Raw genomic sequence first — 18,468 nt, 5'->3', positions numbered from 1 at the left:
TATTGAAAAGAATAACATGTAAGAAAGTTTTAAAGCGAATAAAAGTTGAGCAGCTCTCAGATGTAAACTGTAGACTAAAATACAGGAATATTATTGAAAAGAAAATGAAAGAGTTTGAGAACAGGAATCAAACCTTGGAGATTCATTGGCAAACTCTGAAGGAAACATTGATTGATTCTGCCAGAGAGGCATGTGGTGAGGTTGTGTGTAAAGATAAAAAAATCAGAACTCCCTGGTGGACACAGGAAGTTAAAGAGGCAGTGAAGGAAAAGAAGAAAGCATATCAAAAGTTCCTGGCAAATAAGTCAGCTTTTACTCTTACAGAATACAGAGACAAATGTAAGAAAGCTAAACAGTGTGTAAAACTAGCTAAATAAAAGTCATGGGAGGACTTTGGCAAGAATATAGAAAATAAATATCAAGAATATTCTGGAGGTTGTTGAAGAAGCTTAGGAATGGAGGAAAGAGTGCTGTAAAAGGAATTAGAGATGATAAAGGTGAAATGAAAACAGGAGAAAAAGATATCCTTGAAGTATGGAGTAATTACTTTGAAAAACTGCTAAATGAAACAAGCAGTGATGACAGCACAGTGATAAAAAACACTGACCAGGCATGCAGTCAGGAATACATATCCATACTTGAAGTAGAAAAAGCCATCAAAGGCTTGAAATGTGGAAAGGCAGCAGGAGTAGATGATATTCGACCAGAAATGCTGAAGTATGGTGTTGTGAGAGTCTTACAGTGGCTGCACTGCATAGTTCAGAAAGCCTGGACAGAGGGACGAATTCCCGATGATTGGAGTAGAGCTCTCATAGTACCCATATATAAAAAGGGAAATAAAACTGAATGTGAGAATTACAGAGGTATTTCCCTACTGAGTGTTCCTGGCAAGATCTATGCAAGTATACTTGAGAAACGGTTGAGAAGAATTGTGGAAGAAAAGCTTGGTGAAGAACAAGCTGGATTCAGGCCAAATAGAGGCTGTCAGGATCAGATCTTCACTTTACGACAAATAGTCGAGAAAGCATGGGAATATAACAAAGATCTGTATTTAAGTTTTGTCGATTTGGAAAAGGCATATGACAAGGTGCCAAGAGAGAAGCTATTCAATACGCTGCAGTTATATGGTGTCAATGGAGCATTATATCAAGCAATACTTAGTCTTTATTTGAGTTGTGAGTCAGCAGTTAGAATTGAAGGAAGTACAGGAAGATGGTTTAATGTTAAATCTGGTGTGAGACAAGGATGTACATTATCCCCTCTGTTATTCATTATCTATATGGATCACATTATGAAGGAAAGTGGTATTAAACCTGATATCAAAATTGGAGATGTTAATGTCAGCTCTTTGCTTTATGTGGATGATGTTATACTTCTAAATAAATCCGCTACAAGTCTGCAAGATTCTCTGACTAAATTGAATAGCTGTTGTAATAGATATGGTATGAAGGTCAGCAATAAAAAGACAAAGACAATGAAAATAGGCAGAATCATTGAAAATGTCAACTGTGTTGTGAATGGAGAACCTATGGAACAAGTAAAACATTTCAGCTACTTAGGCACAATTTTTACTGAAGATGGTAAACTAAATATAGAAATAGACAACAGAATCAGCAAAGCTGGTATCGTGGGAAGTCAATTGAATAAATTCATATGGAATAAAAGAGAAATTAGTCGGAACACTAAATTAGCTGTATACAAGACTGTGTTCAAACCAATTTTAACTTATGGATCTGAGAGCTGGGTCAGAAGTAAAACACTTGACCAAAGACTAGAGACCGCAGATATGAGAGTCCTGAGAAAGATTATAGGCGTGAACAGATGGCATCAATCGCAATATCATATTAAAAATGAGGATATTAGGAAAGAACTTGACATTGTCAGCATCCAGGAATGCGTTAGCAGAGCTAATCTCAGATGGTATGGTCACTTAAATAGAATGGGAGAGGAAAGATTAGCAAAACAAGTGTTCTCTGCCAGGTTGGCAGGAAAACGACCCAGAGGAAGACCAAGATATAGGTGGATTGATACGGTACAAAGTGCCTTAGACGATAGAAATATAAGATCTGATAATGTTGGAGTCTTGACAAGTAACAGACTGATTTGGAGGAAAATTGTAGATAGGAAGTTAGTAATGATGTAATTTTTTCATGTAGTACTGTAATATCCTGTACACCCCTTGAGGGTACATGGCAGGAATTTGATGATGATGATGATAAAGTATAAAACTTTTGTGTAGAACTTCTGTGAATCATTTGGTACCAATAATGCTGTATGATTAGGAAGACCTGAGTATTCAAATTCTGTCTAAGATGTGAAGACTCTTTATAAGAGCTTGCCAGCTAAAGTTGAGTTAGTTGGTAGTTAGTCTCATGAGGATGGCAAGGCTTTTATGGAATTTGGTTTTTCATTTCCCCAAACTTGCCAGATATAATACACTGTCCTGATAGCTTGTGAGGTGCTTTAGCAATGTTTTCACACAAGGTTTTGTGAGTGTTTTTGAATAGATGGGGATCTCTTCCTTTGGAGTGAAATGGAAGAGTCAGATCTTGAGGGGTAGTGGCAATTAGCAAATATGTGTGTATGTATGTATATATATATTTATTAATATTAGTTTTGATGCTATAGTGAGGATGGTTTGTTTCATGCTCCTATAATAAGATAGCTGATTTTTTTTATTAAATTTATCAAATGTTTTCTTAGATTAATTAGTGTATTTTTTACCATATTTTGTGGTCTTCAGTATATTTACTAATATATTTGTAGATGCAATTACACCACCAATTTTCCAAGATTGGATAGTTTGGCACCTCCTTTAGTCCAAATAGAATTACGAGAAACCCACTTGAAATTCTCTTAAATAGTTTAATGGGCTGTTTAAAGTGGTGTTACATCCTGAATGAAGAACTTTATTAAAGAACCAATTCATTCAGGATTTAACAAGTCAGAAAAATCAGCTGAGAGAAAAAACTTGTACTCGAGCAGAAGAAATAAAGCACTAACTGTAAATAGAAATAGAATTACCTCCTTTTAGTAGAATTGTAATGCCATGTAAAGACTTTGAGTATAAATTAATATTATATGAATGCATCATGTATACAATGAATGGGTAAATTAGATGTAAACAATAGTCCAAAGGTCACGGGCAGGCCTGAGGCATTGGCAGTCTCGGAAAGCGACGCACATTCGTTTCCTGGAAGGCGCTGCCAGAGATCTAGCGATGTGCCAAAATTCTCACGGTCGAAGAAAGTAGCGGGCAGAAAAAAGATCACAGAAAGAAGAGGGTGCTATCACAGCTAATAACAGGGTGCTAAAAAGGGGGGAAGTGAAGGGAGAATAAAAAGGGTTTGCACTCCTTTCTCAAGGCTTTTTTCACCTATTTTGCTCGATGATGATTTGACTTCTCCCATGGACCGGAAGTTCCTAATAGCGTTTCTTGGCAATAGTACGATATTGGACGGTGCGCCTTTCCCTTCGATGTTGGAATTTCTGCCGGTATGAAAGCTTGAGATGCCAGCATATGCTGTCTTTGCTTCTTCACTGAAAGTTCCAACGGAATAATATCGCAGACGTATACCAGAACTGGCAGCAGAAACCTGCCCCAAGAAATGGTAAAGTACAGATTTTGTTGTATAATTACCCAGTCGGTAAAAGGGAAAGATCATTGTAGTGTAATAATCGAGTATGGACAGTATTTAAGAACTTTAAGTGATTATTTAGCAGTGGCTAATGTCCATAAGACAAATTGTCTGGAATGATTATAGATGATTGTGACTAGTTTAATATGCAAGACTAACATAGTAGGTAGAATATTGATTAGAAGTGTATAATGTGTATATTATGTGTGTTTAATCTCTAACTTAAAAGAAGGATTTATTGTTCATGCATTAGAGTATTAATCAGTTTGACACAGTTTTAGCATGTCATTGAACTAATTGAAAGTGAGATTGGTCTAAGTGTATATTATGTCTTTAGATTCCAATAAATATGTTTTTTCTGCTATACCTGAGTTTTGCCTGTGATACGAACCAAAACTACCACTCATTAATCTGAACCATAGCAGGGGAGGGGGGGGGGGGGATTGAAAGAAAGTTATAACATGTTGTTATAGAGGTTACGACTGCAAACCAGAATTTACTTAGCCACGGTAAAGCGTTTAATTCATGAGTTTAAGCACTAAATTTATTCACCTATGTGCACCAAAAGTCTGGAAAAGTCTCCCTGAATAAGAGTCCCCTCTATTCTAAGATATTGGCTGGCGCAGCTTTAAAAAATAAATTTGTCAATATCTGAAGAGGAGCGGGCCCCAGAAAGAAATTAGAGGATTTGTTGCTTTTAGCAAGGAATAACCTTTAACAGTCAGGGTAAGCACGTGAGTAAAATTAGGAATCGGCTAGAGATATAGAATTTACTTTTCTTATAGAATGAACATGTAAGAAGTGATACAGCTATTAGAGTCAGGGAAATTTTGTAAGTCTTGTAGTTATTGTAGAGAGGAAAATTCATAAAGGAAGTAAAATGTTTAAGGAAAAGTAACGACATGACAATGGCACAGAGAAAATATTTAACAGTGGCATGCATTCATATGTTTACACTGCAGGTGTTGATGGCGATCCCTTTATTTTGAGTGATTCATATTTTGAATCATTCAAAGCATATGCACAAGTCCATATTGATACAAGATAAGGTAGACGAGTTGAAACAACTCAGTTCTGGTGTTTTGGTGTGAAAACAGTGTTAAATAATACTGGTTTGTCAACTGTTTTTGATATAAAGAAGGAAATGAGTCAGAAAAACTAAAAAATGGAGTGTACTGAGTGATCGAGTGATGTCAGAACGGTTTCAACAAGTGATGGAATGGAATTGTTAGGTAGCGTGTTAATTGAACGGGGTAAGTTATTCCATAAAGAACTTTAATAAAGACACAAACATGCCTATATATGAAAGATGGTGTCAAAGGTTTAAGAAACATCTTGGAATCTCTGCAAATAGAATGTGTGTATTGTGAAAAATGGTCTACAGTCCGCGCGGTTAGCCTAGTGGCTATGCGCTTCGCAACCACATGCCTGGGGAAGCAGTGTCCTAGGTTCGATTCCCGTCGGTGACGTGAGGAGCTGAAGGATCTTCCTCAGCCATAGCCAAGTTAGCCAGTCTTGGGCGTGGACAGCAGGGTTTTTTCCCCAGTTTATTCTGGGATTTTTCATCCCGCAAAGCAGACAAACTGGCCTTGAGAACTTAACACTACAGGCCATAGGATACACCGGGGCATAGGGCTGACCACCTTATCCTGTAAACGGAGTGAGGTCCGATGATCAATGGACCCTCGACACCGCAAGGTAAAAGAGGGTATAAAGAAGATGAGATGAGATGAGATATTAGAAATCAGGTAGTTCATTGATTTTGTCTGTTATCTCAAAGATGGAATACCTTCTGATGGAAGGGTGAAATAATAGTAGTAATGCCATCAGCAGTTTTTATCCAGTTTGGATGTGAATCTTCAGATCTCTTTCTGAATGAAAAATCAAAGCATTGCATGTTGTCAGTTTGAAATAGTAGGACTGTGTTTACTGAGATCATCAATGCAAAAATTAGAGGAAAAGTAAATGTCTTTTTCTAAGAATGATAATGCAGTAGAACCATCCAAATGCAAAAAAAATTTTAAAAGCATAGTTAGACAAAAGTTATGCATAATAGTTTTGTGGGGGAACAGAAAGCATGACTGTAATTTGGATTTGAAGTTTCTTCTTTGTAGTCCTTTCAGAATCCATTTTGAATGTGTTGATAATTTGCTTGTAGATGTTTTGAGCTTTAGTGTAGGCAGAAAAGGAAGATGGAGATATCAATGAAATCCAGCTGTGATATATCTGATTTTGTTCTTGAATAGCTATTAGACCCCTCTAAGAATTAAGACTTAGGTAAGGAACAAAAATTTTAAATGGATTAGAGATTGAGTAACATATTCAGTTTAAATGGTTTAATCAGAAGATCATAAATGATGAGACTGACTGAGTGTTGTCCTATGGGATCAGGAATAATACCTTATTTACTCGAATATAACTCTCACTTTTTTCCCCAAAATGAAAGTTAAAAAATCGTGGTGTGAGATGTGCGGGGATTTTTGGAAATTAAAGTTTTTCAGGAATAAATTTAATTAACGTTTATAATTAAATTCTCAGTATTCATTATAATTTATAATTGCTCACATTATTTATAAAATGAATGCATTTAAATTATCATTATTTACGCAATTGGCTGCTCACCTTCATTACGCGATATATTTGAATCTTTCGTGACAGTGCTTCTGTAATTAAAACAAACAGTTTCATTATTGTTTGTCCTTTTATCATTTAGGAATCATAAGATCACTATGATTTAAAAAAACTGAAAATGGGTACAACTTACCAAGAATCTACTATTTGCTTGATTGGTGTGGTATTAACAAAAGATCGTGCAACTCAACAACAAAGGCAAGATGCTAATTATTGAGTTGAAATGTTGATTCTCTTCAACTGAATTCCAAAATATCTGAAACTTCCATAATAACATTCACTATCTATTTTTGAAAGTTTTAAACTTTTTCGTGTGTAAGGTACATGCAAAACTTTTTAATTTATTTTTCGTAAAGTATAATTTAGGGGTGAGAGTACTGCATTTGAGTAAATGCAGTATTAGATTATGATCTGATCTGTTTCTTTAGGACAAACAACATCCATAGCGTACTTGGAAGAATTATTGGAGAAGAGCAAGAATGTTTGAAAAGTGGTATTATCTAGTATTCTCATAGGTATGTGAACAATTTATGTGAGCTTATAGAAATGCCTCAGCATTTCTACCTTCTGGATAAGTTTTTATGTGCTTGGGAATGGAATTCAAAGTCAGTCTCTGAGGAAGATGATTTTGGTATTGGGAAAGTTAGACTAGAGAAAATCAACATTTAAAGAAAGAAAATTTAATGGTACTGGCTCTTGTTTAGCATTACCATAACATGAAACCATGCAATATGAGATTACAGCACTGAGAAAGCCCCATCAAACTCTTGTTTTAAACTGTGATAAGATGATGGGATATGAAATTTGATAGATCTAGCGCTTATCATTTAGAAATATCTATTTTAATGCAAACACTCGTGTGGAGCAAAACTTGGCAACGTTTTATTTGTTAAAGATTTTGCGTTTGTGCTACTAATTAATAATTGAAAATTTCAAAAGTGATGATGTTAATTCATTCAAGTGTTACTTGCTTACTGTAATAAATATTTTTGGACTTGATTGCATGATAATTAGATTGATATTTATCATTATTATTTTACCTTTTTTTTTCACATTAGGTGACGAGTCTTCTACATCTAGTGACTCTGCCTTGACTAGAAGTGAACCAAATGATCATGTGGATCCTAGGCTAGAAATAAAACCTGAAAATACTAGAGTTAAAATACCAAGTCATGGAAGACCTTTCCTTCTCCATAAACCTACTTCAGTATGTTTCATTGTGTTTAAGGTTTTGTAAATGAATAAAACATATGTAGTTTAAAAAAATTTAGTCTTTTAATAGGTTATAGTGATTTGCAGTGATTTGCATTTTGTGTATTTTGTATCCTGTGTGGATGATACATTTGATACACATGTTTGAATAGATTGTTTTAAATTAAACATAAACTTAATATATATACTGCAGTAAAAGCCAATTCTTTGAAAAAGAATTTTCTTTTATGAGATTATTATTGGACAGGAACCCCTGTGGAGTCTTAAGATGCATTGCTGGAGAGCTGCACTATCCACATTATCAATTTACTGACAAAGCACTCACAACAGATTCTGGCAACTCACTCCACTCATTCACCACTTACCAAGTGAGAAATCTATTCCTTACACCTTTGCTAATGATAGGCTTACTCAACATTTCTAAATTATTGGAATTATGTTCTGCTCCTTCTAGCCAACTGCTGAAATATTTCCTCTGCATCATTCCTATAAAACCCTTTTAATAACTTAAATGTTTCTATCATAATCTCCTCTTTTCTGCCTGTTGACCAACTTTTATCATAAGGAGCATTCCACAGACCACCCACCCACCATCTCCTTTCAGCTGACCAGACTTGAAGACAGTAATTTAGACGTGGCCATATCAAGATCTTATAAAGGGAATGATAACTTCCTTATCGCTTCAATAACCAAGTAATCCTATGACGTACCTTTTGAAGTATGTCCTCTGAACTTCAACTCCTTGTCCATCAACACATCCAAATCCCTAGCTCCTTCAGTTTCCTGGAGTATAGTTCCATCAGTTTGGTAAACAGCTTGCAATCTTTTCATTCAAAAATTCATAACTACGCTTTCCCAAATTAAACTGCCATCTGTTATCTTTTTCCCATACTGTCATTTATTTATTAATCATTTTGATTAATAAATAAATTGATTAATCATTTTGCTACCCAGTATTGTATCATCATCATCTGAAAATAACTGTATATTTCTTTTAAAATCATTTTCTATATCATTTATGTACAAATTAATGGTTCACACCACTTGTCAACTGCATTCTTCTAAATTCTGCTCCTTCATGTAATAGACTTTTGTATTTGCACAGGAACCACCTAGCATCCAAATCTAACTCCATATCCATTCACATTTTTACTATATGGAACTTTGTTATGTAACAAAGTTCTGTGTTACCTAAACTGATGTCCTATCTAATCCCATGGCCATATTTGTGTTGAGATTCTGCAAGATCCTTGGTACTTCCAATTCATCAAACTCTTCTCATATTTCCTGTTGCATCTGTCACAGCAGTATCCTTACTTGAATGATACCATTTTGTGAAGTGGTCACTCAGTAACTCAACTCTTTTGTCTACTTTCTTCACCTCACTACTATTAATATTCATTCAACTTATCTTTCCATAGTCATTCTTCTTCTGACATGCCTGTAGCAAAAATATTATTTTCGATTTCCTTTGGCCTGTTTGGCTTATTTCTTCTCATAATCAGCTTGCCTTTCTTACTATGCTGGTCACTTTGTATTGATCATGACCTTTCTGATCGCCTTCTTTATATGCCTTCCACAACATTTTTTTTTTTTTTGCTGCTGTTGTTTAATGATACTACTCATCCATCTAACTCTTATTCGATTTGTCCTCTAGTTCCATATGTATATCTCTTCTTAACATGAAAATTTCATGTTTGGCAACCTCCCACATCAAGATCATATGCTCATTCTTACCAAATCAGAAACAATGTGCCTAACTTAGTTATGGATAGATCTTCTGATTCTATGACCAGAGCTAGCAATCTGAAGCCTTGAATCCTCTGTTCCAAGTCATTCAACTGTTATCAGTTTCAAGTTATTAGTAGATGAATAAATTCCATTTCTTTCCAACTATTTTATCTTCCTTCCAATCTATGTCATTGTAATTGAAGGCCCCTGTAATAATTACTTGACTTGCACTTATGCTGATTTCTAAGGCATCTCACACTGAGTCTTAGGACTCCATATAGGTGCCTGTGCAATAACAATAATAATAATAATCTTCCACATCATCCCCCTGCCCATAACTTGCAGCAGCCAACTATATTTTGTCCTGTTGCCTCTGTCTCACACTGAGTTGCCTGAAATGAATTACCATCCACCAATGCTATACCCTTATATTCTATCTCTCTAACTATATCTGCTGTCAATCACATCTCACTAATTCTTTTAACTTTTGGTAAAGTTACATCTGCCATGGCAAAAACTCTTCCCAAAGTATTCCTGATATTTTTATCATTAATATACTTAAGCCCTCAACCACCTTTACTCTTTGTATTGACTACAATTTTTTTATTCACTTGAGAGACTAGATTCTGCATTTTTTTGGTTATTCTCACTTGCCTCATGAGTATCTGCACAAGCACATACCCACTCACCTGCACCCACTCTAATAGCTTTAGTTTTTCTTCTTTGCATTTCCACACTCTCAGTGAATAGATTTTCTGGAGGCACCTAACTCCAAATCCATTTAAATGCAATCCATCAGTATTATGTAAATCTATTTGTCAAATTCAGTCCACAGTTCTCCAAACTGTGGATGTCTTTTTCTCTTCTCAGTTTTATCAGTCATCTGATATTTCTCCAGTCATTTGATCTTGCATTTTATCCTGTGAAGGACTCCTCTAGGTGTGCTGTTTTTTTCAGGGAAACAAGATTTATTTATGCTCTCATTAAGTGCTCTTCCCACGATACCAGCTTTGCTGATTCTGTTGTCTATTTCTATATTTAGTTTACCATCTTCAGTAAAAATTGTGCCCAAGTAGCTGAAATGTTTTACTTGTTCCACAGGTTCTCCATTCACAACACAGTTGACATTTTCAATGATTCTGCCTATTTTCATTGTCTTTGTCTTTTTATTGCTGACCTTCATACCATATCTATTACAACAGCTATTCAATTTAGTCAGAGAATCTTGCAGACTTGTAGCGGATTTATTTAGAAGTATAACATCATCCGCATAAAGCAAAGAGCTGACATTAACATCTCCAATTTTGATATCAGGTTTAATACCACATTCCTTCATAATGTGATCCATATAGATAATGAATAACAGAGGGGATAATGTACATCCTTGTCTCACACCAGATTTAACATTAAACCATCTTCCTGTACTTCCTTCAATTCTAACTGCTGACTCACAACTCAAATAAAGACTAAGTATTGCTTGATATAATGCCCCATTGACACCATATAACTGCAGCGTATTGAATAGCTTCTCTCTTGGCACCTTGTCATATGCCTTTTCCAAATCGACAAAACTTAAATACAGATCTTTGTTATATTCCCATGCTTTCTCGACTATTTGTCTTCTAGTGAAGATCTGATCCTGACAGCCTCTATTTGGCCTGAATCCAGCTTGTTCTTCACCAAGCTTTTCTTCCACAATTCTTCTCAACCGTTTCTCAAGTATACTTGCATAGATCTTGCCAGGAACACTCAGTAGGGAAATACCTCTGTAATTCTCACATTCAGTTTTATTTCCCTTTTTATATATGGGTACTATGAGAGCTCTACTCCAATCATCGGGAATTCGTCCCTCTGTCCAGGCTTTCTGAACTATGCAGTGCAGCCACTGTAAGACTCTTATACCACCATACTTCAGCATTTCTGGTCGAATATCATCTACTCCTGCTGCCTTTCCACATTTCAAGCCTTTGATGGCTTTTTCTACTTCAAGTATGGATATGTATTCCTGACTGCATGCCTGGTCAGTGTTTTTTATCACTGTGCTGTCATCACTGCTTGTTTCATTTAGCAGTTTTTCAAAGTAATTACTCCATACTTCAAGGATATCTTTTTCTCCTGTTTTCATTTCACCTTTATCATCTCTAATTCCTTTTACAGCACTCTTTCCTCCATTCCTAAGCTTCTTCAACAACCTCCAGAATATTTTGCCACCTTCTTGATATTTATTTTCTATATTCTTGCCAAAGTCCTCCCATGACTTTTGTTTAGCTAGTTTTACACACTGTTTAGCTTTCTTACATTTGTCTCTGTATTCTGTAAGAGTAAAAGCTGACTTATTTGCCAGGAACTTTTGATATGCTTTCTTCTTTTCCTTCACTGCCTCTTTAACTTCCTGTGTCCACCAGGGAGTTCTGATTTTTTTTATCTTTGCACACAACCTCACTACATGCCTCTCTGGCAGAATCAATCAATGTTTCCTTCAGAGTTTGCCACTGAATCTCCAAGGTTTGTTTCCTGTTCTCAAACTCTTTCATTTTCTTTTCAATAATATTTCTGTATTTTAGTCTACAGTTTACATCTGAGAGCTGCTCAACTTTTATTCGCTTTAAAACTTTCTTACATGTTATTCTTTTCAATATGAAATTCAATTTTATCCTGCTCAAGACTAAATAGTGATCACTTCCAATTTCAAATCCTCCATACACTCTGGTGTCCTGCACCAGGGAGAAAACATCACTATCAACAATAACATAGTCAATGAGACTTTTCTTATTCCTAGCCTCTTCTCTCCATGTGAATTTGTGCACATTTTTATGTTGGAACATGGTGTTAGTAATAACAAGTCCATGTCCTGAGCAGAAATCCAACAGATATTTGCCATTATTATTAGCTTTGCTCTTTTCTCCAAATTTTCCCAAAATATTTTTGTATGTCTCACAATCATTTCCTACTCTACTATTTAGATCCCCAACAAGGACCAACTTTTCCTTTTTCATTGTGTCAGTTGCTTTTTCTAAAGCATCAAAAAATTCCTCCACTTCTACCTTAGTAGAACCTTCTGTGGGACCATAGGCACAAATAAGTCTCATTGTCCAGTTCCCCATTCTCATATTTGCCCACATTACTCTACTTGAGACTGACTGCCATTCAAGAAGATTAGCCTCGTATTTTGTGTTGAATACTATGGCTACTCCTTCTTTTGCTTGATTGTTATTGCCTGAATATAACGTTTTGTATTTATTGCTCAGAAAGATCTCACCAGTTTTGGTCTTTTTTGTTTCAGTCACCCCTATTATGTCGATCTGGTACTTATCTAATTCCTCAGCTAGCTCCCTTTCTTTGCCATTCAGGCTTCTTACGTTGATAGTACCGATCTTTAACTCTGGTGATGTTGAGTTGGGGTTTGTTTTCAGATTTGTTCCAGTAGCTGACTTTTCGCTGTTCGCCCTGGTTCCCTGGCGAAAACAACGGGGGCCTTGTTTAACCGGGCGACGCCCCAGCTGGCATGAAATTTTGTCATGTTGTACCATCATTTTTTATTTTGGTTTAACCAATAAGAATACAATTTGGTCGGCTAAATCCCAAATTGCCAGCCCATCCTCGTTCGTTCAGTATCAAAGTAGATACCCAACAGGGTGCACCACGAGAAGGTGAGGATTGGACATTAGGTCAGAAGCCCTGGTCGGTTCTCCGCATTCCTTTAAAGGCTATGTGGAGGTCTCCTCTCAGTTATACAGCTTTGACCCTTAAGCACCCCTAGAGAAATTAGTTAGAACACTAAATTAGCTGTATACAAGACAGTGTTCAAACTAGTTTTAACTTATGGATCTGAGAGCTGGGTCAGAAATAAAACACTTGACCAAAGACTAGAGACCGCAGATATGAGTCCTGAGAAAGATTAGAGGCATGAACAGATGGCATCAATGGCAATATCATGTTAAAAATGAGAATATTAGGAAAGAACTTGACATTATCAGCATCCAGGAATGTGTTAGCAGAGCTAATCTCAGGTGGTATGGTCACTTAAACAGAATGGGCGAGGAACGATTAGCAAATCAAGTGTTCTCTGCCAAGTTGGCAGGAAAGCGACCCAGAGGAAGACCAAGATATAGGTGGATTGATACAGTACAAAGTGCCTTAGACGATAGAAATATAAGATCTGATAATGTTGGAGTCTTGACAAGTAACAGACTGATTTGGAGGAAAATTATAGATAGGAAATTAATAAGATGTAATTTTTTTCATGTAGTACTATCATATCATGTACACCCCTTGAGGGTACATGGCAGGAATTTGCTGATGATGATGATAATTCTCTTATACAATATATTTCACCTTTTTTTGCATCCTCATAGCTTCACTGTTATTTTAATATCAGGGAAACAATATTTATTTATGTTCTCATTAAATGCTCTTCTCATAGAATCTGCTTAAAAAAATTTTCCATTTCCTTTCTTCTCTTGCTTAGCCATTTATTCCTGTTTCTTACTTAACTCCTTATCTTTTTCTCTTCTAAGTTTTACCAGTCATCTAATATTTCTCCAGTCATTTGATCTTGTATTTTGTCCTCTGAAGGACCTCTAAGTGTACTGTTTTTTTAAATGAGATTCTCTTCATTCTCCTAACTTTCCACCACTTTCAACAATATTGCTACCACTTATATTTCCCTGGCTTTTTCAAGTATACTCTGCTTTGTTGTTATGTATGTTACTCTCTACACAACTGACACTTATCCACTCTCAAAACCCTTCCCACATGTTTGCTCAGCATTCTGGCTTTCTTTTCACAAATCTTTCATGTTTCACCACAAAATCTTGCATATTAAACTCTCCAGATAAAGATGTCTTGGTTGCTGTTCTATTACATGTAGGCACAGTACTGGTAGTATCTACTTTAATACAAAATATACAACTATTTCTTAAAATTTCTACAACTCAACAATTCAGTCCATCACCCACTCATAAGAAAATAAAATTAATACAAATTGACCTCATTTTATTAATTAATTTAAAAAATTAAATTAGCATTTCAATTAAAAATTGAAAAAATTAATTAGTTTTATGCACTGCTCTAAACACAACCTCTACAAATTGCTACTGAATATTTGAAAATATTTGTGTAATTGTTGAAGTAGTCAGTCAATATTGCAGTAGGTCTTTCTGAAAGACCTACCATTGAAATACAAGCATTATCAAGTAATCACATTGTGATAATTGATAATCATTCTTTTAATAAACCAGAAACACCAAATAAAAGATGGCAACATAATCATTGTGCTTGTAATGACCAGTCAGTATTCATATTCCAGATAATTGTTCTTTCCCGATAGTTTAGAAATACTAGTAATCTACTCTTTATCCAACCTTCGATTAACTGATCCTTGCATGTCAGTTGACTTCTGGTACAACACTATCTAATTGTACTTAAATTATCTGACCTTTCAGTTCTCAGAAATGTAAACTGCCTTCCGATGTGGTTGGATAAATGGTAGATTACTGTAATTATGTATGGAGACTTTCAATTTTTAGTGATGGATCTGTTCACACTTCCTGATTTTGTGTGTGTGTGTGGGTGTGCATGTGCATATATACAGAAAAGAAAGAATGATGCATGATTTATGTGAAGTTCTCTCATTTTATTATTTTATGATTTATTTTTATTATTCTCAGAAACATATCATGACAAAGAAAAAAAGCAATACTCAAAGTAGAACTACATGGAAGTCGCGAAGACTTGCGCAGAGTTTTGATTATGGAGGTAATTATTAAGTGATAAAATTTTCAAATACTTTTTCTTGGTAATTTTTTATGTATCATTGTTCAAATTAAAAAAAAAAAATGGAAAATCTGATTTCTGATAGTAATTTTTCATTTTTTGTTATTCATATACACTTATAAGGAGAACATGTTGCTTAGCATTCTTGTAACAACTTTAGTCTTATACAAACAAATTTTATAATAAGTAATAAAATTTGTGAATGAAAACCTGGAAATGAAAAATAAACACTGAGTTCTCAGTCTCTCTCTGTGTAGATATGTATAACACCTGCTTTCAGAATAAAGTAACAGCAACATTTAACATTAGTAACAAATAATAGCACTTCAGCAAATAGGTTAAAGAATGGGAAAAAAAAAAGTTCGTAATGTCTTATAATGTGACAGTCAATGGTGCCAATTTGCTAATAGCTTCTACAAGCTTCTTTTCAGGTGCACAGATTTTTTACCCTTGAAGATTTTTTTTTTTTTCAATACCAATTGAAATAGAAACTGGTGTAATAAAAACACAAATTATACTTTCTCTGGGTATAATTTTGATTTCTTAAATTTGCATTGCAAACGCAGAAGAATACATGATTTTGACTAGTCTTACTTTTTTACTTATAGACTTACCAGATATAGTTTGGAGATTCCTTTAAAGTAATTTTCTAATATTCTCACTTACTAATAATGCTTTTAATGTTTTACTTAAAATTTGCATGTAATCTATACTGTAAAAAGTGCTTTCTTTTTATAGGCATCTTTGAAATGGAAGGTGTAGATGCACCTGAAGATCCAGCACCATTTTGTAATTCTGATGATGGCGATAGTGATGGTAAGATTAATCCTCTTTAGTTTTATTTCTAAATATTTTGTTTATTAATAGCACTACTAATGCTCCTGAAATGAAGTTATTTCTAATGTACTGACCCAAGGCACTGAACTAAGATTGGCGTGATTTTTTTAGTGTAAATAAAACGAGAACAAATGCCATCCTCAATTAACCATCCATCTAATTTCTGTTCTGCAGAAAATAAAGCTACAAGTTGGCTTCCAGCCAATAACAGCCACAAGTTGGCTTATTTATAATTGAGCTGTTATATATAAACTTTACACGATGTCTTTATTAAATTTGTCCATTCCTGATCAAAATTCATCAAACCCATTAAATCAGACATTTTATGAATGAGAGGTTGTGGTATGACATAGCTCTCATCCTGTGTTGGGTACTTTGACATATTTTATTTTTATTAATTTATAAATATGGCTTACACAATAAATTTATAATTTATTATGTATGCTGTATTTTTTTCTTTGACTGCTTTGATATGCTTTTGGTTGAACCAGGGCTTGGAAAGCAGTTGAGAATTATGCCTTGAATTGGGGATGCATGTCTTCATGCCAGTGAGAATAATTTCTTTAACTTGTTCATTGCAGGTGTAAGAGTCAGATGAGTGGAAATAATAGTCAGACCAAGGAAAGGAGATGTAGAAATTCTGGAGGTCGTCCCAGTTGGCTCCTTTATAGTGCCAGAGGTTGGGAGTAGGTGGAGCATTCTTTGACAGAGTAGACTTGTACAAGATTGTGATCTGAGTTGCCGAGAGGAGAGGTGACCTGTATGGTTTATCTAGAAGGAGAACCGGTCAAAAAGATATCCAGAGTATTCGGAGAGTGAAGCAGTTTATCGGGAATTTGACTATGTATGTGTATGATTTGTGTTACTTATGGCAAAGACTTCTTGTCCAGCTTGGTCAGTGGTGCTGGAATAGGGGAGCTAGTTGGAATTGTGGATGTTGAGGTCACCCAGGAAGATGACATCACTATTTCGAAAGCTGGATTGTAGATGGTAGAATTTCATGGAAAGGAATGTGAAGCAGTCAGGATGTTCTCAGTGTTTGGGGTCCAGTAAATGCAACAAATGAATGTATGAATGTTACTAAATGGGGCAAGGAAACCTTGGGGATTCTAAATTAGCCATTCTCTGGCAGGCTATGTTGGATTTCACAAAGGCACATGTGCCACCCTTGTGACATAAAGAATCATGACGTGTATAATTTGGGAACTGGATGTGGACAGTAGGAGATGTATATTACAATCCGGGTTTCTCTAAGGAATAGGATGTCTGTTCTGCAAGTAGTGGTGAACATCATTTATGTTTGTATTAATGCTATGTTCTGGTTTGAACAGGAAGCCATTAGTATTAGATGAAAGTATTTATGAAGTTGTCAACAAGCTTCAACTGCTTGAATGGAAGGAATTAAGATCCGTGAGGAATTTGAGTTTATTTAAACCTCTGTTCATGCTGCTTATATATCTTCTTCAATAATGGAACTTGTTAGTTCCTGGAATAAGAGTTTTTTAGAAGGAAGAGATGGCATAAAATGCACTTATTCATCCCAAAAAAATATTTCTTCCACCATTCCATAGTGGATCTCATAAAAAAAAGTTTTGACCAATACTTTGTTAAAGTATTGGTCAAATGCTTTAAAATATTTAAAAAAATTATTTAAAATAAAGAGCCAATAGGCTTCATTTTGGCAATGTAAACATTATTTAAATTAAGGGGATATTAAATCCCACATTGTTTTAATACGAAATAAGAAACTCAAAGATCGGAATCAAAGAGTTTCATGCCAAATATAGTAACTATAAAAGTATCGGTGATTACTAGCGTACACTAAAGCACGTAATTCAAGGACGTAGTACAAACTAGGGCAACTCGCAGCAAAGGTGAAGAAAGTTCTGATCGCACCTTTTTGACAACTTGTATAGCAGAGTATATAAGTTCTTTTCGCTATACCCTTAGTATTATATTTGGTCTAGCTACTCACTGATGAGATCTCAATAAAGATCGAAACTGGTTTGGGTAGTAACCTCCCACCATAACATCATGCATCTCCTAGGAGATGGGCTTTACATTATGTGAAATACTAAGAATAGCGATCAGAACTTTCTCCACCTTTGCTGTGAGTTGCCCTAGTTTGTACTACATACTTGAACTACGTGCTTTAGCTTACGCTAGTAGTCGCTGATACTTTTATAGTTACTATATTCGGCATGAAACTCTTTGATTCCGATCTTTGAGTTTCTTATTTGGTATTAAAACAATGTGGGATTTAATATTGTAAAATATATGTTTACTGCGCCATTTAAAAATATTTTTCTGTTGTCCATTGTTAAATATCTGTGTTACTGTGCCATTGTAATATATTTATGTTTCTTTAATTTTCTATCTATCACGTTTGACTATTTTTGTATATTTTCTTTTGTTACCTTTATTACACCTTATCCGTTACCTTTCTATATAGTCAGTTAATCTTTAATTCCCTTTTCCTACTTTCAGTATATTAAACTTATACTTGAGATTTCTAGAAATTTGATTGTTCCAGACTGTGCCACTAAAAATCTCTAATTGGCATAAGAAATTATTTATACCTCCAGTAAAGCACCTCTATATAGTTAATTACAGTCGTGGCTAACTCCTAACATAAAATTCATAC

The 18,468-nt window shown here is 35.0% G+C and overlaps 1 protein-coding gene across 1 annotated transcript in view; it reads left to right on the top strand.

Moving 5' to 3' along the window:
• LOC150092543 (uncharacterized) overlaps nucleotides 1-18,468 on the top strand; it is a 113,475-nt gene that overhangs the window by 57,860 nt on the left and 37,147 nt on the right. The window contains exons 7-9 of the mRNA XM_090414651.1: nucleotides 7,328-7,476; nucleotides 14,882-14,969; nucleotides 15,726-15,803. Coding sequence (XP_090270777.1) covers nucleotides 7,328-7,476; nucleotides 14,882-14,969; nucleotides 15,726-15,803 — 315 coding nt within the window. The remainder of the gene's footprint in view (nucleotides 1-7,327; nucleotides 7,477-14,881; nucleotides 14,970-15,725; nucleotides 15,804-18,468) is intronic.

Source organism: Typopeltis vanoorti, chromosome 25 (genome assembly GCF_054136105.1).
Source record: "Typopeltis vanoorti isolate ZY-2024b chromosome 25, IOZ_Tvanoo_1.0, whole genome shotgun sequence".
In the NCBI taxonomy this organism is placed as follows: Eukaryota; Metazoa; Arthropoda; class Arachnida; order Uropygi; family Thelyphonidae; genus Typopeltis; species Typopeltis vanoorti.
This window is presented reverse-complemented; position numbering and strand designations above follow the sequence as displayed.